General features: G+C 41.0%; 2 protein-coding genes across 5 annotated transcripts in view; one reads left to right on the forward strand and one right to left on the reverse strand.

The window, feature by feature from the left end:
• LOC110980128 (breast cancer anti-estrogen resistance protein 1-like) overlaps nt 1-14,293 on the forward strand; it is a 41,381-nt gene extending 27,088 nt beyond the window's left edge. For 3 of the 4 annotated variants that reach the window (XM_022236490.2, XM_022236489.2, XM_022236491.2), the window contains 2 exons: nt 6,216-6,446; nt 9,128-14,293. In XM_022236490.2, coding sequence (XP_022092182.2) covers nt 6,216-6,446; nt 9,128-11,251 — 2,355 coding nt within the window. In that variant the 3' untranslated portion in view covers nt 11,252-14,293. Of the gene's footprint in view, nt 1-4,564; nt 5,672-6,215; nt 6,447-9,127 lie in introns of those variants that run through there. The other variant, XM_022236488.2, reaches the window with a different exon arrangement.
• On the reverse strand, nt 14,143-20,529 carry LOC147798947 (uncharacterized). Its single transcript, XM_087137625.1, has 2 exons — nt 20,130-20,529; nt 14,143-16,627 (listed from the first exon to the last, which is right to left on the reverse strand). The coding sequence occupies exons 1-2, from the start codon at nt 20,215-20,217 to the stop codon at nt 16,446-16,448; spliced, it is 270 nt and encodes an 89-aa protein (XP_086993751.1). The 5' UTR covers nt 20,218-20,529; the 3' UTR covers nt 14,143-16,445.
• Nucleotides 20,530-22,001: the final 1,472 nt, after the last annotated feature.

The following is a 22,001-nucleotide window of genomic DNA, read 5'->3' on the forward strand; positions in this document are numbered from 1 at the left end:
CCCCCATAGTAGCAAGGGTCCCTAGGATCTTGTCATGTTTACTGCTGACTTGGTTGATTTGCGTCACTACAAGCACATCGATGACTGCCATCTTGATCGTCACTCGGGGTCGGCGATGAAGAGCGAGGATCTTTACTCTTGTTTTCTCAACAATCTTGTAGATTTTTTTACTGCCGTTGGATCAGATATGATCACGATAGTTTCAATGCAGGGATGAGATTATGTAACTTGTGTTCCCTTGAGTATAAATGCCATCTTAATAATTTTTCTCGAGGATAGATCTAAACCCCTGTCTGTTAGCTACCTGCCATTATGTCATTATGTTAAGGTTCAACTTGGGTTTTAAACTGATGGTTTTTTGTGCTAAAACGAGAGTCTGTTGGTACTGAAATCACACACTACCGGTATGATACCGGTACATGTTGTTATTGTTATTGCTCACAGCTTCAAAACAGGACAGACTTTTAGTTTTATATTACATATTTTGTCAAGTTTTGTCATACTTTTGATTTTAACTTTCATTGAGATTATTTTGTAATAACTGATTTTCATTTGAGAACCTCGGCTGTAAAAAGTTAATGTGAATAAAAATACATGAATTATAACTTGATTGGATAGAACTCAAACAAATGACATCGTCATTACTAGTGCACCGTTGGATTTGATATGTATTGGACATTTCAGAGCCATTGTGATAATGTGCAGGATGGTACATGTACATGTATGATAAGAGAATATGATATGCATGTGTACGAGGTACATGTACCCTGTAGAATGACTGGTTCCTGCACTGGTTGAACAGCAGGGCGCCCTCTGTTGGCAACAAAGACTGAGTACATGTACATGTAATTTTTAAAACCTTTCCAGTGCACACTTTGGTACATGTTCTCCCAGGCTACAGTACTGTATTTGCACTGTACAGGATCATGAGGATGTTACATGTTCACATGTACAGTACCATATCCCAATTGAACTGCTGTGAACAACATGAATGGTGCCAAGTCTGCCAAGCTTTTTCAACCTTCTTCCCAAACACTTGACATGTATAAGCCTAGATGTACATGTGCTTTGCTTTTGAATGTGCATGGTTTGAAATGATTTTTCTGTGTTCATGTAGGTTTTGCTTTGCAATTCTGAGACTGCTGAGGGATGATACAGAATCTTGGTGTACGTATTTCATCAGAAACTGTGAACATGTGATATTGGTACCGGTACATGTACGTGTAGTTTCCCCCCAAACCCAGTTTTACCTTGCTGTAAAACTGGTTATATGAACGGAATCTGCAAAGTCATTTTAGGGTGAAAGTGCCTTAGATCGTGACTGTCACTTTGCATTAAAAATAGGTGAATTTGTGGCTGGAAAAATCTCATTACTCGGTCATCAAGTCCAAATTGAAATGGATTGTTTGTGACTGCACTTGTCGACACCGCCTCTCCTTCAGTTCAGTGATGACTGTTCTAGTTCACTGAGCAAGGGCGGAAGGTGGGCCGCAATGTGGTCACAGCGTTTGCTGCCCAACAAAATAGGTTAATACCTTTGGCAATGAACCACATTTTCCCACAAGTTCATGCCGATTGTAAAGGGAATGTACCCGTGTCTGGATTCCATCTTTAGTAATGTGATTTCCCTTGGCATTGTTCAGTACTTCCTCTAGTTGTTTTTTAGACTAATAAGAGTTCTTTCCTGTTTGTTTCTTTTGTAGAAGAGATGCACCTGTATGTACATGTATTTTGCTGTGAAAAACAAAAGTCTACCTCTTGTCAATATGTGATGTTTGTGTATTTTTGTGTGGGTTTATATTGTTTCCTGTTAACATATTGGAGAACACTGCGATACAATTTTTTTTTTAATTGGAATAGTTGGGACTGTATTTGGAATTGGACTGCAACAAAAAAAAACTGAATCATCAGTAATACATGTGAACCAGTTTCATGCCAGGTGGTCATTGATTCTTTGTAATAAAAGCTGATGTTAACCTGTGAGGTCCATACATTAACCCTAACCATGCTAATGCCCAATGATATCCAACAGGGGATCACATTCTGTAGGATTTTGTTGATGTGAGTAATGAACAAAATGCCTTTTGTGTTACATGTAGCTGTCAGATTCTGGTCGGGTTTAGCAGGGTACCCTTAGGAAACTTGAAGGTGTTTTGGGTTAAAGAGACATGTACATGTAACTAGTTTCTGTTTCCTTACTGCTTAAAAGCTAAAAGTAGCGAGGTATTTTGCTCTCCCCTTTCGCTGTTGTCACGGTTGCATAAAGCCCCACAGATTGTGGCCTTCGTCTCCAGCAAGCAACATCTACACACAACCAGAGCCCGAAATTACAGTCGGACATCACCCATTTCCTGATCACTTTTGGCATTTGTCTGACCTAAAGCAGATGTGGTTGGACAACATGTCTGACAGAAGTGTCAAGGTTAAAGCCCTTGAAGCAAAATCCTGTTGGTGGTTTTACCCTGGCTTTTGTGCTTAAATAAATTGTAAGTTGGTCTTTTCCTCCATGGTTGGTCTGATGACCTTAGTACCAATATAAATTCAATCTAAAAAACCAAATTTATCATGCTACTACATATATGTTGTCTGACCACTTTTTGGGCACAGTTTCACACACTGCACAGTTACCCTTCACAAGCCTTTATTGTGGGGTAAAATAGCGCCCTCTGTAGTTTACGCATGCAGCAGATGTTAGTGTGTCAGTAATGTCCGTAGAGTGCCAAGTCCGATTTCAGAATGAAGTTCAATATACAGATATCTAGAATTTGTGATTGTCCAGTCTCCCTGACCACAGCAGTGCCCCGGAAGAGGAAGTGTTTGTCATTGCTGGCGGTCAGTCTAGCTACCTCCCAGCATGGTTGACCATCAGGTTGACCATCAGTCTGACCGATAACCTGTTTGAACTTTGTGTACAGTATGGTATATTTTCATTTACTAACAGTGAATAGTGCAATTCTTGCTCACCTTGAATGCTGCACACGTGCCTGAATCTCAAACGTCCAAGCTGAATCACATCAAAATTGTTGAAATTGAATGAAATTTGAGAGCACACAAAAATTTGTAGCAGGTGAAACGAAGTCCTCTTGAATATAACAGACATCGCTATTTTCCCAGGTACATGTAGGTTCACTGAACTTTGCTCATAATAATAGCAAAAGTACATGTATACAAAATATGTACCTTCCTTTATGTAATTTAGACTGTAGTTATTCATTGTAATGAGAAGTTTCCAACATACATGCACTTTAAAAAAAGATGAACGCTAACAATGCTGCAGTTTGTGCCGGGTTATATTTGTCAAACAAGGGGTTCTTGTGGGGGATGTATGTGCCCATACATACAACCTGTTTTTTTGTACCCATGACTCTTGGAACCACAGGGGTGAGATTTCTCAGCTTTTTAGTTGATTTCAGCTTTTTTGTTGTTGTTGTTTTGGATTTCAGCTTTTTTCCCTCACTGGCTGTGTACAAAAGTATAGGAGATTTCCACAGTTCAGCTTTTGAATGCCTTTTTTTTCAGCTGTTTTCAGCTGTTATCATTATCATTGGTCAATCTCACCCCTGGAACCAGCTACCTGTAATTGAATTCAGACACTGAAATGTAAAACTGTAACACCTGCTACATGTGCATGTACATCATTAAAGCATTCCACAATAATTCCTGTAAACAAAGCTATCAATTTCTTCTGCTCATACATCCTTGTAGATATACACTAAAAGACATCTACAAAGTACGTACATGTACATGTACATGTAAAGGCTTCAGGAGCAACATCAGTTCCCCTTACATGCTGTACATACTGCAAATGTACATGTATGTGTACATGACATACGGCACATGTACATGTTATACCGCACATGTACATGTACATGCACTTGCTAATAGTACATGTACGCTCTAGGCAAACCTTGCAGGTTTCAAACTTTCAATGAGTAAGGATATTTTCTCTTTGATTGACATAAATGGGTCACATGTATTTTACACATGGATGTAATTGCAACTAAGTTACAGCTTAGGTGAACATACAATGTATGTTCCTGTTTGTGGAGGTCACCGCACAACAATTTCCGTCCTTCCTATAGCTCTTGTGGCTTCCTCCTGCTTATTGAATCTTTCTCCTAGGAAGCTTTGAAGTCAAGAGAAAGAAAAATCTTGTTTGTGGAACACCAAAACCGATAATTTTTTTCTTTTGATTTTTTTTTGAACGATAGAGAAATTGGTTACCAAAGATTGAATTTCATGTGGGTGTAGGAATAAAGTTGCATACAGAACCTCAACATAAAACCTTGCGAAAAGGGGTCAGTTTTCTCCGGTGCATGGTGTTTTTGGTCCAGCAACTAGCAATACACCAAAATTGTTTCCAATACTGTACAAGCTCGTATACTGAGGCAGTACATGGAGAGTAGTTTCCCAAATGCAATATTTGTAATTGGTAGGATAACAGTCGTGGAAACAGGAAGGGACGCCAATTGGTCAAGATACTTGTGACGTCACAGGAAGGAGCTTCATTAGTCACACACAACATAGTAACCACAGCCTTTTGTTTAGCATGTGATGGAATATAAAGGGTGGGCGTTGTTCAGGGAATCTAGACAACGTTTGTGTTCTAGTGGATATTGTGGTGTCTATGAGTTGCAAGGCGAGACTGGACTTAGGCATGACTTCCCCCCACCCCCCCTTTGTGGAAATTTGCATGGGTGTTTCTGCACAGCTTTTGAGTGTTATCAGCTAATTGTTGGATGTGTCATTTCTGATGACCTCAAGACTTAATCATGGCGGTCACAAGTTTATTCAGCGTGGGTACAGGCCAGCAGCGAGCTCCAGAGACTTGGCAGTGGTGTTACATGTACCAGCACATTGTACCCTTTACTTGTATTTAACTACAGCATATTTACATGTACATGTACACAGTTGTGCACATCATACTCAAGGAGAGTGACTCCAGTGGAAGCCTATTTGTAGCATTAATCCGGCTCGTCATTGAGTTGTGAGCCAGTGCATTGTAACTTGCTGGTGTGTTGATAATACAGTCAAGGCCTCTTGGCCATTCAGAGTGGGGTGGCCGGGTTAGCTCACTCAGTATTCGCTGTGCTCAGCTTGGGTTGTGGTGCAGTGGATAATACTCCACAATATCCAGGCAGGTATCCCACCAGCTAAGGCAAATCAGTCGTGCAGAACAGTCTTGTTGTGCTGTTTGGAAGAACAAACACCATGTACATGTAAAACGGTTGGCTTCCTACTACAAACCTAAGTGTACCTCCTGTTTTCCAGCAATTCATGTGGTTTGTGTCAACAAGCCATGTATTTGTCAGACAAATAGCTTCCGATGCTCACTTGGAAAACTTGGAATTCTCCCTCTTGAGAAACAACAGCCAGCTCGGCAGGATCTACTGGCGAATCAACAGCCATATCAGCAGGGAGAGAGGGACATTCAGAATATTATGCACCTTTTAATAATGGTGCAGTTGTGAAACTTGTGACAGTCATGTACATTCAGGGGACCAGGCAATCCGTGACCATGGGAGAAGTTGAGGAACCAATGCAGGACGATTACGAGTACATGAAGTTTGTGGGTGTACCAGTAGGAGAGAGCTTGGAGGAGGACAAAAAGGAGAAGGCTGGTTTTGAGGATGAACCTGATTATGTTCCTATGAATGGTGCAGTTGACGGGGTAAGGAGAATCGCCAGTGATTGATGGGAGGAAAGAGGGATTGTGGACCTGCTTCAAGATCAACGCACAGGCATCCCTCTGTTCCTCTTGGAAGTGAATGACGAAAGACGTATTCTCCTTATTTAGTACATGTAGTTAGCACTTACTTGTGAATGACTTCACCGACAGACTTACATGTACCTTGGATTAACCGATTTCCTCATTTAATGCACTGCATGTTCGTTGCAGGTTGAAAAAAGAATTTCTTGTGCAGATAAGAAATTTCCTCTGTTTCTCAGATGCATATGAAGTTACATGTGTACAAGTGTGTCATTTCATATGGGTATATGCTGTGCATGTTGTATGCATAGGCATGATGTACTGTACATGTTCATGTACATATACACATCTATTCTGCTACCAGTAGTCCTTGAATCCATGACCGTTCAAAATTACAAAGTGCTAGAACAGAATCTGGTGGACGACGTGTATTCTTTTTCAAGAAAACTTGTGAGCAGCCATTTGAATCAACCATGAAATATCCTTATCCTGTTTGTCGTTACAGCATGTGCTGGCCAGAGCATTGTACGACAACGCTGCCGAGGCTCCTGACGAGCTCTCCTTCCGCAAAGGTGACATTGTAACCGTGCTGGAGCAGAACACCAGCGGACTGGAAGGATGGTGGCTGTGCTGTCTGAACGGTCGGCAAGGCATCGCCCCTGGCAACCGGCTGAAAATACTGGCAGGGATGTACGAGAGCCCTCACAGTCCTCCCCCGTCGCAGACAGCCCAAAAGGTGGGTGCAGTTTGTTTATTGGTTTACAGCTCTTGCAAGCAAAAGTATCAAAAGTGGTCATGCAATGCCGTTATGCAAAGTTTTACTGGTATTTTACCGCATCCTGAGAAAATGCACACCTTTCTTTTTCAACCAACCTTTTTTGAATTGTCACTTTGCTACTTTAAGGGCATATTGGAACTTTGTTTTTAAAGTTCAATCTGAAACTTGGTCAAATCTGCTCCCCGTTTTTACAAGAATACATGTACATGGAAGTCATTCATTTCAGTTCATACATGTACATGTATTAAATCTCTCATTTCTGCATACATACACGTGTACATATGTAGTATTTCAGTTAACATTCAGTACATGTTTGTGTGCCCAAACTCCGAGATTCAGCTTAAAGAAAGGTTGAACCACATGCTGTGGGTATGTTTCCAACATCCTGCAATGCAATACAATTTTTCATAGCTCACGTCATGCTTGTTTGTACATAATATTTCACTGAAATTACCACAGTTTGTCCCTTCACTCTGCTATATCCATTTTACCGCACAAACAAAAGGAAATAATATCGGATATCTCAGCATCCTGGGAACAAGGCTAAAATTTCCTCTTTTGCGACACTCTGACACGCACATAAAAGTTCATTACCATGACAGCAGATTGGCAGGCCTCTAAAAATTATCTGATTGCAGCGCCCTGCATAATAGGACATGTACATGTGCAGGAACACATGTACGTGTACATGTCAGTTAAAAGTACATGTACCGGTACACCAGAAGGTATTCCTTCCGTTGCCTGTATTCAACTAAATATTACATCACTTTTTCATGCAACTTTCCTTGGAAAATATATCATTCAACAAAACTGTTTCCTGTAGTTCTCATAGTGCATATAAACCTACATGTAATTGTATATGCTGCAGCCACTGCGCATGTACATTTTGGAGCAGTTGGTGTAATTTGTTTTTTCTGTCTTGTTAATATCTTTGACTACCAGTTTGATCATAAAAATTTGTTCTCATGTTGCAAGAAATCCTGATCCTACTTTCAGATTTGAAAAGTACCGGTAACAAAGCAACACAGCATCTTATGACTCTATGGACATGTCATGCAACATCCATGTGTGCCAGCATTGGTGAATCAATTAACTCGAACCCCCCCCCCCCCACAGGATGCCATAATGACCCAAACGAACTTTGAAGTTCACTGGTAGAATTTATCAATACTGGACAATCATGATCAGACTATTCTGATTGCGAAACAGTCAGGATTTTTCTGTGTCACCGGTATTTCTTAGAAGAGAGAGGTCAAAGTGCCAGCCCTGACCTTAACATTCCACTTGGAGCCAGCTGGCAACGTGTCACTCAGCAAAGGCTGATGTGCAATTCTTATATTGGCTCGGTTTTAATTCTGATCACTGTTGATTGGAATCTGTGATTCTGCGGTGGAGAATTCTTAGTTGGAAAAGGGAGAACTTTTATAGAAAATATGACATTCTTTCCTGTGATCACAGAGGAAAGAAATCAGTAATGAAGGAACAAGGATGTTTGGTTTGTCTTTGTTTTCGGTTTTGGCATTTTCTAAAAATTCCCTAAATGCTCCAAAATCAAACGCCAGTGTCCAATGAAAGTGTATTTATACAAATTTATGTTTGTTTTGATAAAAGAAAGACCAAAAGTTTCCTTTATTTCCCTTTTGCTCTCAATTCACTGAGCACAAATGAAATAGAAACTGACCTTTTCAAAACAATAAGTTGTGAGATATTTACCTTATTTCATAATCTGGAATTGTTACCCAAATATTTTGGTTTCAGTTGACCTAAAAAAAGCACAGTGTTCTTTACTTAAAGCTGGTGAGAGTACATTTACTTGTGCTTATACTGTAACATTCACATGTGGGTTCATCCAAAATAATTGACAGTTCTTTTTTTTTTTTTGAAAAAGAGAGGGAGGGCTGAACATGTTTTCAAATGATTTAAGATTTAAAGTCAAATTTAACACTTGTCTCTTCAACATGTCTTGGAACCTTCCATTCAACCCCAAGTATCCCATTCCCTTCAAAAACCATGAGGGTTTGCTTGAGAGAAGTTTGAAGGATTGACGAAGATGCATGTACTTGCACAGCCCATCCCTTGTCACCTTTCATGACCCTAATACAACCTCCAAAGATTCTCTTACCGTAAATGACCCTGCCACAACTTCATCATGGCTGTGCATGAAATAAGGCCAAAAAAGTGGTTTGACAAAACATACCATACTGTACTAGCAAGATCAGGGTCACACGAAAACATGTTATGAACTTTTGTTGTGTAAAAAGCACAAAGATGAGGGTAAAAATACCAACAAGAGTCTGCTTTTGGACGTATAACTTAAATGTCCTTCAGACTTTTTTGTCCGACTACTTCTGCTTTTGGTGGAAAAAAAGACATTTACCCGTACATATACCAAAAGGGGTCGGAAAATGGCAGATGTCTGACTAATTCCATACTATGTTGAGGTGCCAAGCTGTACATGTACGTCCTTTTCAGTAATATGATAAGGTTGTATGGGGTGCATGCGGCATGTTTGAGTATAACATACAAACAAGTTTGTGCTTTGAAATCACATTGATGGGGTATTCTAACCTCTAGGGAATCATTTGCAGCCTGCTATTGCCTTGTCAGTCCAACTTTATCGTTTTGTTTTCCTTCTGCAGATAAAGACCCCAATGCGAGTTGGCCAGTCCTACATCTACGATAGTCCCGGTGGCTTTCGGGCTCCAGGAGTCAGTCGACAGGATGACTATGATGTCCCTCCAATCAGAGGCAAGGGTTACAATACCCAAAACCTTGGGTACCAGACGGTGCCGGGGGCCAGCCGCAATGCCACCACCCACCAGACCTCGGTCCAGGAAACATATGATGTGCCACCGAATCTCCAAAGCAGCAAGTCGCCGTCGCCGTCTGAGATGTCGGACGCTGCTTCTGCCCTGCTGCAGAAAAAGTCTGTCAACGAGTTGTATGATTTGCCAAAGATGCAGGAGCAGACACAACAGGAGGTCTATGACACACTGCCTGCCTCCAAGGATCCCAAGTTACCAATGGAGATTTATGACTCACCCCCAGTGAAGGGCAAAATTGTGGACAGTCCACCCAAATCACCAGTGGAGGTGTACGATGTGCCAAGCTCTCTACAGGCAGGGCAGAGTGGTGGTGCTGTCAAGCTACCTGCATCACCAGAGAGATCAATCTCTTCTAATGGTCACCCAGCCCAGAATTCAAACTCTCTTGAGTTATATGACACCCTCCCTGGGCAAAAGTATCCAGCGGATGTGTACGATGTACCACCAGCTCATGAAGTGTCCGCAAAGAGACCATCAATTCAGATTGAAGCTAAGGAACTCTACGATAGTCCATCCAGTGCACCCTCTCAGGGACTGTATGACAGTCCTCCCAAGACCAAAATCAGCGTTCAGCACAGTGCTGACCATTTGTATGATATACCACCACAAGTCACTAGGGATCAGCCCCTCTCGGGAAGGGCAAGCCCAGTGCATCGTGGATCTTTGGATAACATCAACGGTAAGATGAGTTTGCTGTCCATGACTCGCCTCACCCGATCAGCTGAGAATCTAGATGAGATGTCGGGAGGGTGGAACAGTGAACTGGACATAACATCTGCCATGGAGTTGCTCAGTGAGAAGCAACAAGTCCTTGAGACCGCTGTAGCATACCTCATGAGCTACGTCAGCAGCACGTGGCGGCATCAGTCGAATCTGGAGCCACGGATCCATGAGATTAAGTCAGCCTGTAAGCAGCTGAACGTTGCCCTGGAAGAATTCCTGGAATTTGCTGATCGGTGCGTAGCAGGCGCTGCCAGGCACAGTGAAGAACTCTGGCCGGGCAAGCTGTCTAAATCCGCGCAGACCATGCGAGAGTCTCATGCGTCCATGGTGAAATCGCACGCCGCCCTGGACGAAATGAACTGGCAGGTGTCCAAGTTGGTCTACAAGCCCGGCTCCAGTGCTGCCAATGACCTTGATCAGATTGCCCTGTCGGCCAGGAGTGTGTCTGATGACATGAAACGCTTTGTATCTCTTGTCCAGGAAAATGCCACCACTCTCTTCCGCCCATCCTTGAGTCGGAACCTGAGCAATCCTCAGGACCGTCCCTTGCCGATCCCTCCAGCCATGTCTTCCTCCAGCGGGAACAGGTTATCCCCAGACAAGGAGAGCCCTGCCAAAGGTGCCATCCAGTCCAGACCATTACCCCAGGTGCCTCCCGGTGGTGCACCTGCCTCGGCCCAACCTGATGATCCCAACATTCCTCCAAATAAGGAAGCCATTGCTGATTATGGCTACCTCACTAAAAAGGATCCACTCATTGACAAACAGATCATTGTCACTGACCCGGGTGCTAAGCAACCCTCGGTTCTCCAGCCTAACGACAAACAGATTCTTGCATTTTACGTTAATGACGTGGAATCGCTAGTCAACACCATGACCAGCGCCATCGATCTCTTCTTCACCTGCATTGAAGCCAACCAGCCCCCCAAGGTCTTCGTGGCGCACAGCAAACACATCATCCTGATTGGCCACAAATTGGTCTTCATCGGTGACACGCTGCACCACAACTTACAGCACCCGGAGGTGCGTACGCGCATCATACGCTGCAGCGATGCCCTGTGCGAATGCCTGAACAGTGCTGTGAACACCACTAAGACAGCGGCTCTCCAGTACCCTGCCGTTGGACCATTACAGGAAATGGTCGACAGGATCACAGATGCAGCTAACTCCACACAAGACTTGAAAGCAGCCATCTTACAATGTGCCGCTTTGTAATATAGAGCAGTAAATGTTTAATGTGATTGTAAGGCTCTGCACGGACATTCAATTCCAGTGTAGTTGTGATGTACAAAAGAGAAAGAGAATTAATAACCCTTGACGTGGATCACTTTTATGATTATAAAAATAAATTTTATTCCATTGTTTCTCTCTTACTGAATAGACATTTTGTTTTTTAAATATTGTATTTGTACATGTACAAGAAATACTTCGGATGAATTTTGTACAGAAGAAAGTCACTGTTCAATCATTGTTGTAATGTGTACACAAGGTGACACCTAAGGGAATCACAGATTGTGAAATTTAACATTCTCTCGCTCTCCAGCACTGATCACAAAACAATTGTTTGATTTTATTGTTGAAAACTTACTTGTTGGAGGGTCACATGAACAAACAGAATATCTGTGTTACAAAACATCATAGAGTCAGTCTAAAAGAGTCAAGATTAATAACTTAAATTGGATGCATTGTAGTGTAAATTTAAGGATGCAAATTTGTAATATCCAACCACAAATATGTCACCTTCCCAACATGTACATGTACAGCAGTACGGCGGTTTGCACTTGGGTGATAAAGTTATGTTCCCATATTGCTCACTGCTTAGAGGATTTGATCACAGGGTTTTCCAAACATCCTTTTCAAGTATCAGTTAAGTTCCATTCACATTACACTTGTTTGAAAAGTTGTGAGAAAGGAATTTTTCAAGTTGTGTAATTATGTACATGTAATTATTTACTTTATTAAATGTAAAATAGTTTTTTAATTTGCAATAATCAGTCACTTCAGATTACTTTTGGTTCGGTGGTTTGGTATATTTCTCAATTTTATAGAGAAATGATTGGTTTATTTTCAGTTCTTTCTCATTCGTATTGAAATGGTGTCACTGTAAATCTACATGTAGCTTGTCAGGGAAATGGAGAAGGAAATGAAATGGATCTGTAATTTTAACAGAGGGAAAACAATTCTAGAGTAGTATTGTTTACCAGCTAGCTTGGTTTCCTTCAGTGAGTTGAACATTGCATAAGGACTTGCACAGAGCTAGTTTGTGAGGGTACCAGACCCAGATAAGGACAGTAATGTAGAGGTTGTGCATAGCAGCCATTTTTCTGGTCAGTGCTTTTGTTCCACAGGGATATTCATGAGTATACCTGTTGTACAATCCCTCGGCGACAAAAGCAGTTACCGGAAAGATGGCGGCCATGCAGAACCTCTATTGTGGGTGTGCACTTGGTGTCTGCATCTGTATACACTGCATTCTTATACTCGTATTGGACTTAAACAGCAAGACAAAAGTAAACTCTTCCAGGGCTTCCAAACACTGTTTACATTTGTGTTGCATGTTCTTCTATTCCACGTCATCTGGGGCAAGAAACTTGAGTTGATTTGATTTGTCTCGTTCTTGCCAGTGAGTCATATTTGAGTCACGTATTGCTGAGAATCAGTCAATGTAGCAGGTTCCTTCAACTTATCTTGCATTTTTTCTTTCCCTAATACTACATGCAACTCGGCATGAAGGTTCATTCATATTCTAGGGAAGGTCTGCTTCTTTTCCTAACTCAATCAACTGGATCGTCATGTTGAAAACATTGGCAGCTGTGAAAAAAGTTGGCTTACATATCCGCACATGAAGTGTACTCAGTATTTTCACAGTAATGATGAGAATCCCACTGTGCCGGCAATGCAAAAGATCGGTGTGAAAGTGTGTTTTCATTTCTCATGACCAGGAAAGTTAGTTTGGATTAGTGACTTCAGTTTACAGTCCTTTTTGGCTTAGCGTCTGGCTGTGTTCGATTAAACTCCTATTAGTTAACACAAGCACCTGCCTGAGCATGAGTACTCACCTGAGCATCCACACATGAATGACAAGTGTACGACTCATGGCTAAGCAAGAGCTTACTCTCAACATACCAGGAATAATACTCCTCCATCTTTTGGTTATTTCAAGATGGCAGAAAGGTCAGTGTTAATTATTCACGGGACATGATCAATGCACGTGTCACATTTTCTTGCATTTCTGAGTATTGATAGCAATACACAAATGCATGTATGCAGCAGAAGAAACTTGGACAGAAAAATGTAGAGCACAGATACGACAAGAAATGGCGTGGGAAAGTTGTGTAGATGATTGTGCAGTTCTTTCTGCTTTGTGTCATCAAAACGGGGATCAGTAAATGTAGAATAACGAATGGAAAATTTCTTAATCTGAAATCATTCCTTGGTGTTCAAACGTATATTTTGTGTGGTGTCTAATACACTTCCTGTTCAAAGTTTGCCTCATTTTTTTTTTCTTCAGTTTTGGTTTTTCATTTCCTCCACGGAATATGCCAAGTGTATGGAAATAGTGCAGAGAGAAGTAAACATTTGCAATTATGACAATGCAGGGTGGGTGTTAAAAATAAAGGTAGACATAGCGGTGTCCTTCACAGAAGCCGGAAGTGAGGCTTGTTCATTAGATGTTGAGGTTAGGTTAAGTGTCAGATACACTAAGTTTGGGGAACATTCAACAACGGGAACAGCCTCTCATTAGCATGAGTCACAAATCTTGTGTCACATTTTATGATCCTCCCGTTTATAATAACTTAACCATGCAAAGAAAAAAGTTTCTTGAATGTTTATCTGTACAAGCAAAAAAACATGAAATTGGACAAATTAAATTCAACACCGGGTACTACTTACATGTATTTTACATAAAATGTATTTAAAAATATTGTGAAATAATTGGTTGTGATGTGACTTTTTACAAATTTGACATGTACAGAAAATCAGATTTTGAAGGTGGGTCATTGTATTTGGTAATTTTATTTGTGATACAATTGGTTAAAACCAAAAGATACATTTGGCTAAGTTCAGCGGAGCCTCCCATTGAAGTAATGCGATCACAGACTCTGTTGTTATTTTACTCATTATCGGTTCCCTTCACTTTATTTCAGTTTCCATCTTTACAATTATAAGTTGCACACCACTGTTTATTTTGTACAGAATTAACACTGAAGTATACAGATTGTGTCAGTTCCAATAAAGAAACCAAGTAAAATGGAAGGAGTGACTGTGTGCTTGAGTCTTGTACCGATAAGCTCTGATTTGATTGGGGAAAAACAGGAAATGTCACCAAGCATGAACTTGGGCCACTTGGCTTATTATACATGTAAGTGTAAAAACATTCATTTGGCTGTTTATAGTTATGACTTGCATGCATAATGCCGATTGTATTTCTGATCATTTCATTGGTGGACATGACTTCTGTTATCACCTCGCTAGTAGCAAGCAAAATGAGGATGACTCGGCTCATTTATTTTTGCTAGTGCATAGAAACCAGCGACAGGAGAACATTAACTGAAGGGTTCTAGAGGCACCTGGATTTTGGAACATGAAGTCCAAAATTTCTAACCATTTTGAAAAGCAATCCCCAGCGGGTACTTGCATTGATTCTGATGACTTTTAACAATGGAAAAGCTTGGCTGTAGCTGCTTCATTTTCCAGTTGGTTTCAACCCTTCATTCTCTACTGTGTGAAGTGCGACCAAACAGTTGATGGGGGAACTTCACTTACTAAAAAGTACATATAACAATGACATGGGCAACACTGATCACATCATGTTATTTCGTATGTCATTTGGAACTAAGACGATCATCATCCTTATGGGTAGTTGGAAGACAAACCAACCCAAACCTGTTGCTCAGCTTTGTCAATCCTTCCTCAATATCCTCCTGAATCTCAGAACACAAACTTCAAAGTTGTGAATTAATGGTCTAGAGGAAAAACTTGCTGTGATGAAAAAGTATATGTACATGTTCTTTCGAAAAGCATAGCTGTATTCTCTAACATTGAGTTGCATATGGGTAATTCCAGAAATTAGGGGTCCAAAAATGTGACCTTTGTTATTTGACATGGAAATATCACCAGAATTGATTTCAAACTATTACCATTTGTTTGGCAGGTACAACTTGCATTAATTCGTCACTCTTGGAAATTAGAAAATGTGTTCTGAACAGTGACAGGGACACCAAAAAAATGGACCCCTAATTTCTGGAATTATCCATGTACGTTCAGGCCTGCTACACAGGCTCATGTGTGTTGAGATAAACTTTTTCCACTCCAGAAACTTTATACAAGTTTTTGTCCTGACACCAACGTATACATTCACAGTATCCAGATGTCTGCACTCATAAGCAGGAAGTGGTGGGTTCACTCGAGCAAGCTTGTAAGTTTCTCGCAACTCTCAGACCACAGTGAGAATAGTGTTCATTTATATCAATGCAAGGGCAAAAACAGCATAACATCTACATCCGCGACGCATAGCCAAATGAATATAACTAACCCAGAAACTTGTTCGCATAAGACACTGTTACTTAGCTTGTCTTTCGTGAAGACATAAGTCTGATACTGCTATAAAAAAACCACGAGAGGGCGCCCTACCTGTATTTTGGTGGCACTTTGTCGATAATGTTGCATGTTGTTTGCATTTCATTGTAATTATTTGATATATAAATACATGTAGCAAAGTCAACAAGGGACGAAACAAAAAATTGGTGTTTTTTGCCACAGCAAAATTTCAATTGGGGCCACAAACTTAATTTATCCCCCCTTAATCTTGGTGATCTTGATGTGAAACTTGGGGGAGGAGGGCAGCTGGAGGCCTTTCCAGAGCACAGACTTGGAGGGACACAAACTGAAAGCTTTACTTCTTAAAATCTATGACCAAGACGCTTGGTGCCACCTCAAGAAAAAGCAGGACATCCCCAATGCTCTCCCTTCCAAATCATGATCTCAGCCTGGCACTAGCCAAGGTTCAGCGTCATGTGAGAACGACTAATGATTGGTCATCAAGTACGACTTTGTTTCAGAGACAGCGACAGCTACATAAGTAAGGATATTCTGAGACACAAGCTAAGCAGATGTTGCCAGGCTGAGAGCCGATGGCCAGTGTGTAGCCATTTTACCAATCCCAGCTTTCTTCCCGGCCGGGGCTTCGTCTCAGGCTCCAGAACATTCACTGGTGGAAGGAAGTGATGGTTTCCCGCACTACAGCCTCATTTTGGATGGGTTGTTGGTTTCATGGAGTTTGAGAATCTCATCTTAGCAACAGAAGTGAAACGGGAGCCTGAGGCCAAAGTTGTTAAGGATGCAATGGCTTCACAAAATCCAAAACCTTGACAAGGGCTACACGCAGGTTGCCTGAAGCCATTGATAGCTACGTCCTCTGACTGGTCACATTCTGTCGTACTCTTTTTCCTGTTGATGCTGTTTCTGCCAATGATGATGATGTTGAGCTCTTGATGTGCTTGTTCTTGGGCACGTCTTCATCACTGACAGACAGAAGCTCTCGCATCAGTTTGAAACGGGACAGGAAAGCCACCCAGACAATGTACCATCCTGAAAAAAAGGGTACAGGTCAACAGAGGGCGCCACAATGTTGTAGTGGTTGCCAGAACATCAAGTCTTGTTTTACAATTTACAAAGGTTCTGCTATGTAATTCTAAAATACACACATACAGTACTCTGCCTGAACAAGGTAGATGTGTGGTGTGCAACTACTGCTTTGTGCATGCAGAGGGCACACAACCAGTTCAATCAAAATTTCAACTGAAAGTGCACAATGATTTGTACATGTACCTGAATTGGACTCACACGAGCATATTGGACTCAAATGAGTATAATGCATCAGCAGCTTTTCCTTGTCTAAAGCCTCAGTCGTAAAGTCTTTTTTTTTTCGAGTGTCAAGAAAATTCAAGATGATCAGTTTGAACTAAGATTACTTGATAATATCACTATGACTCCTTTACAATAATCAGAGTGGGGGTAACATACATGTACATGTATTGACTTTTTCTGCGATCTGTTAGTCATGTTTATAAGCTTCTAAAAGGTACGTGTACACCCACTGGGAAAGCTTGTAGTCTAGATGGTATTTATGGATGTTTTTTAACTGTGGCAGCTAGTGCAATTCCTGAACCGTAAATACATCTTTTCTGCTTTAATAAGTTTACGACATGGTTGTGTTTAAGGTGAATGGGGTAAAACTGGGTAAAAATTACAACTATTCACAAAGGTGGACCAGCCAATGATCCTAATTAGTAGATACCGGTTTCTGTATTTCTTCTGTGATGAAGATTTTGAATGCATAGTTCATGATTAGCTTCACAGGTATTTTTGTGCTAATAATCTGCTTACATGTACAAAGATTCAGTTGGGCTTCAGACGACATCACTCAAAACATACAGCATTAATTGATGCCTCTGATTTTTCTGTATGAACGAGTAGATGCTAGCCAATTTGTTGGAGCAGTCTTCCTTGATTTATGGAAAGCTTTTGATGCTGTTAATCATGCAATTTTGTTGCAGAAATTAGAGAAATATGGTGAACTTGGTCTGGAACTTGAGTGGTTCCGATCTTATCGGACAGAAGGCAATGTACAAGAGTTGGTTGTGTCTTATCTGAAGTTTCAGAGCCAGTTCGATTTGGAGTAGCCCAGTCAGGGGACAATCTTGGGACCTTTACTTTTTCAATTTTTATCAATAATCTTCCATCAGTTATTAAATACTCGAAATGTGTGATGTGTAGTATCTTAACCTATGTCATATTACCGTTAGTCACTTTAGGCGTTCTTTTTAATTTTTACCTGCTGTACATGCTGAGACCCTTGGGAGATCAGTTTTGCACTAAATGGGTAACCCAGGCTAAATACATGTAAGGTAATAATAATAATCCGTCCACCAATCATGCTCAACGTCCCCTAGCCAAGGGAGATACTTGGTGAAAGCTCCGGGAAGAATTCCATATACGAACTTCACTGTAATATCGCGTAATTACTACAAAAATATCCTTACTTTGATCGCTGAATGAAGACGATTCCAATAGGCATTGAAGAGCTGAACATCATAGGACAGAAATGTGGAGTTTTGGGCACACTTTTGGAGCTACACATGGACCAGGTTTACATCGACAGGCGGCCATCTTTGCTTCTGAAGAACATGGCGAATGCGCACGACGTGTGCGCATGAACCGAATCATATCCGGAAGGGGTTGGGCTGCCACAAGCATTGAGGTAATTTTATGCATGAATCCGCAACACGAGGAGTGCAGAGGGCCGTCATCTGTCCGGATGGATCTACACAGTTCACGAAATGCCGCGCAATGTGCCCTACTGTACATGTACAATTTTTACTGGGGGGAAAATAGTGCGTGTTTTGCGACAATTTTTAAGTTGGAGGATTTGGTTAGAAGGAACTTAAAAATGGGCCCAATTTCTTTTACAGACAGTTTGTGTAAGTTGGACAATTTGTTTAGAAGGAAAAAAAGGGGCAAATTTCTTTTAGAGAGTGCATGTCAGTTGGAGGATTTTTTTCTATAATTATACAGAGGGAAGGGGAAAAGGGAGCTGAAACCTGTCTTTAGATTATTGTGTGGCTATCTGCGCTCTAAAATGTGAGGGGAGGCTTGTACAGGAGAAGAACATCCTTAAGGATTTGATTGAAGTGGTCTACTCCTGCATGTCGGCAGCGCCACATGTATTCCGCCAGGTAGAACCCAAACTGGTCGCTTCCACTGGTGTGGGTACTGGGCAGACTTCGCTTTAGTTGCCACCACTGGCTCTCAATATTGTTTGTGTGAGCGCCAGTGGATGGATCAACAAAGTTAAGAGAGTGATTTACCGTGAGGTGTTGGAAATCATCTTCATCGAGGCAGTCATACGCTCTCCAACAATCAGTAATGACTGTGGAGCCGGCAGCCACATATTCCTTAATTAGAGGAATAAGTGTTGCCGAATCGCGAATAATTACATATTCAGTTTCATAAATATTTAATTTTTTTAAATATTCATCTTGACCTCATCTTGACCTCTCCTTAATTCAACCTTAACTTTATATGGAACATATCGACTTTCTCCGGCAACAAGCGCTCGTGTGGCGTGGTCAGTTAGACTGCTGTACTTCTATACCTAACAGTTCTCTTCATTGCAGGTTCGCTTCCCCTTTACGACACAATTTGGATTAAATGTCTTAAATGTGTATACTAACTGTAATAATCCTTGTACTAATGACAGGAAAACTGTGGAGAAATAAAAGGACGGGATAGTGAAGGAAAGAGGAAACGGTAGAGGATATAGTAGGGAAAAAAAGAACGGCAAAAGGACTCACTTTTTTGCCGTTTTATTGCGTGGGGCCCCTTCTTTTTAAACCTGTCCCCCTAAGTTACTGAACCCCCTTCACATCTCTATCCCCCAAAAATAAATGTCGCCCCGGCCCTTTTTAAATCTGTCCTGGAGCAAAAATTTCTCCTAAAAAGTGAACTTCGTATATGGAATTCTTTCCAAAGCTCCCCTTGTTCACACAGGTACATAAGGTGCATAAGAAAACAATCACAATTTTCAAGTGCCACAGACACTAACAAATAAACAGTTCCATACATGTACAGTCAAACCTCGTTAATATTCATGAGCACTGTTAATACAAGATTCTGCTTTTCACAAGGACATTTTTAGGTCCCAATCTTTTGTTTTTCATTGTTTTCATACAAGTCCGGAGGTCCTCTTTTTAACAAGGTTTGACTGTATCTGGCTACTGCCTACCAGTACCTGTACATATGTAAGACTCGTCATGCTTGTGCACAAAATCTATCAACCATAACAGAGAAAAGTCTCAGTAGGCCTACATGTATTGTCAAAGGAAACTCACAACCATGTTTCTTAATCTGATTTACACTTTGATAGGTTGGATATGAAACTCTGTCTGTTTCAATGCCTACTTTGAGAACTTCCAACATCCCGACCTCCATGGGCATGATGGGAGTAGGGACTTCTCAAAGTATTTCCTGCCGGTCATGCCTATATGTATGTAACATAACAACAGATGTGAACTTAGCTGACTGTTCTTACCAGCAACTATAAAGATGAGGACTACTGAAAGTGACGTCAAAACAGAAACGATCACCAAGAAGACGTCTTTCATTCCTAACTCGGTCATTGTTCAACATGTTCATTCCAATCAATACAAGTACAACTGAAAAATGACTGAAGCCAATGTGCACATCACATTGCGTTCATTCCGTCTGTTCGGCCAGAACTGAAGTTTGGATGTAAAATTTGCCCTCAAAAGTGTGGTCTTCTTTCGTAACACACTGAGTCCGCAACAAACAAAATGTTCCTGTGTTCACCAGAACAAAGACATGAAAGAAAACGACCATATAAGGTGCAATGAACATGACGATTTATGCTCGAAGATACTTCTTTGTCGTTTGATCAGCTGTTTATTAGTTTCGTTATTTACAGAGCGACTGTTATCAATTGAGGGCGCTATGACTTGCGTACTCAATTGGCGGTGTCACACGGGTGCTTTAAAATTAAAGTTTAAAACTATTTCTTTTGGCGCAATGTTTGTGTTTAGTGGATAAGAGATGCAGTCAAAATTTAGTGACTTTACTGCGTCCCTCCTCCTCGTCACTGCTTTGATCTGTTCTATGGAGGCAAAAGTAAGTATGCGAATGAGAAAGAATGTAAAATTTCAAAGAAATTATGGTTCTTGAAATGAGTATAGTCTGCCTCACATTTTCAAAAGAGATGCTGCATTTCAGAAAGGCCCTTATCATAGCCACATCCCCACAAGAAAAATGTATTTATAGCTAGGAAATCAATCATCCTGAAAAAATTGATAGTTGAAACACCATCAAAAATATCTCAAGAAACTAATTAAGAAAAAGATGCCTATATACGTAAAACATTCTTCAAAATCCCAGTTCCCTTTTTTTTTAGCAGATCGGGTCACTTGGGAAGAAAAGCTGCCTGAAACTCTTGCGTCAAATATCTTTCCCATGAAACTAACTTTCTAAGTCTCAGAGCAGAAAGCCGAATGCATTCCTAGTTTGATCATGAGTGTATGAACTCTACTGTGCATACAACAGACTACACGGCATATGAGTTGGTTGGCGTACGAGTCAGTCGGCTTACCAGTTGGTCCGTGTATGAGTTGGTGCGTACGTGTTGACTAGCATTGATCCTCACACCCACCTTCCATCCCAGCCTTTCTGTATTGATTCCATTCTACGGTATGCATGTTACTTTTCCAGATGATCAAAGAAGCACTGGTGCACATGCGTGGAGAGGATGCTCAGGCATGTCAGGGGATGGGACCCACAGACATTAATAAATAGGTTTATATGTCTTTGATGGGACCGGAGGTGATCACATGACCAGGCCATTTCGTGCCTTAAGTATGATTGAAGAGGGCGTTGGAGGATATGTCCTATAAGAATATGAAGGCAGAAGTGAGTATAGTCATTTCAAGAGTCATAATTTCTTCTTCTTTCAATTGGGTCACCATTTAAGGAGAGACTCACTTGATACAGTACAGATCTCCCCCCACACACCAATTACATCACATGACAGCCTGCTGGCCCATAGTATGGGCAGGCCTTTTTGACCCTAGAGGGGGCAAGTGTTTCCCGACTACAGATCTTTATAACATTGAAAGCTAACAGTGGATTGATGCTATATTTTTTAGTTTTCCCATTACACTCTCTCAATTAGTAAATTTGGATTTTAAGGAGAAGTGGTGAATTTTACAGCAGTTTTTTGCCAAAATTGTTCCCTGAAAGATTTCCCCTGAATTCAGTAATTTGACTTTGTCGGGCACGGATGAGGTTGTGAGTTCTGTGCCATTTATGAGGGGGTCTCAAAGGTTAGAAGATCCCTCAAAAGCATAAATCATACGTCTTATTTTGCATGTACAGTTAAGGACAAAACAAAAGGATT

The sequence above is a fragment of the Acanthaster planci genome, linkage group LG06 (genome assembly GCF_054643075.1).
Source record: "Acanthaster planci isolate LZ-2023a linkage group LG06, COTS_SCS, whole genome shotgun sequence".
In the NCBI taxonomy this organism is placed as follows: domain Eukaryota; kingdom Metazoa; phylum Echinodermata; class Asteroidea; order Valvatida; family Acanthasteridae; genus Acanthaster; species Acanthaster planci.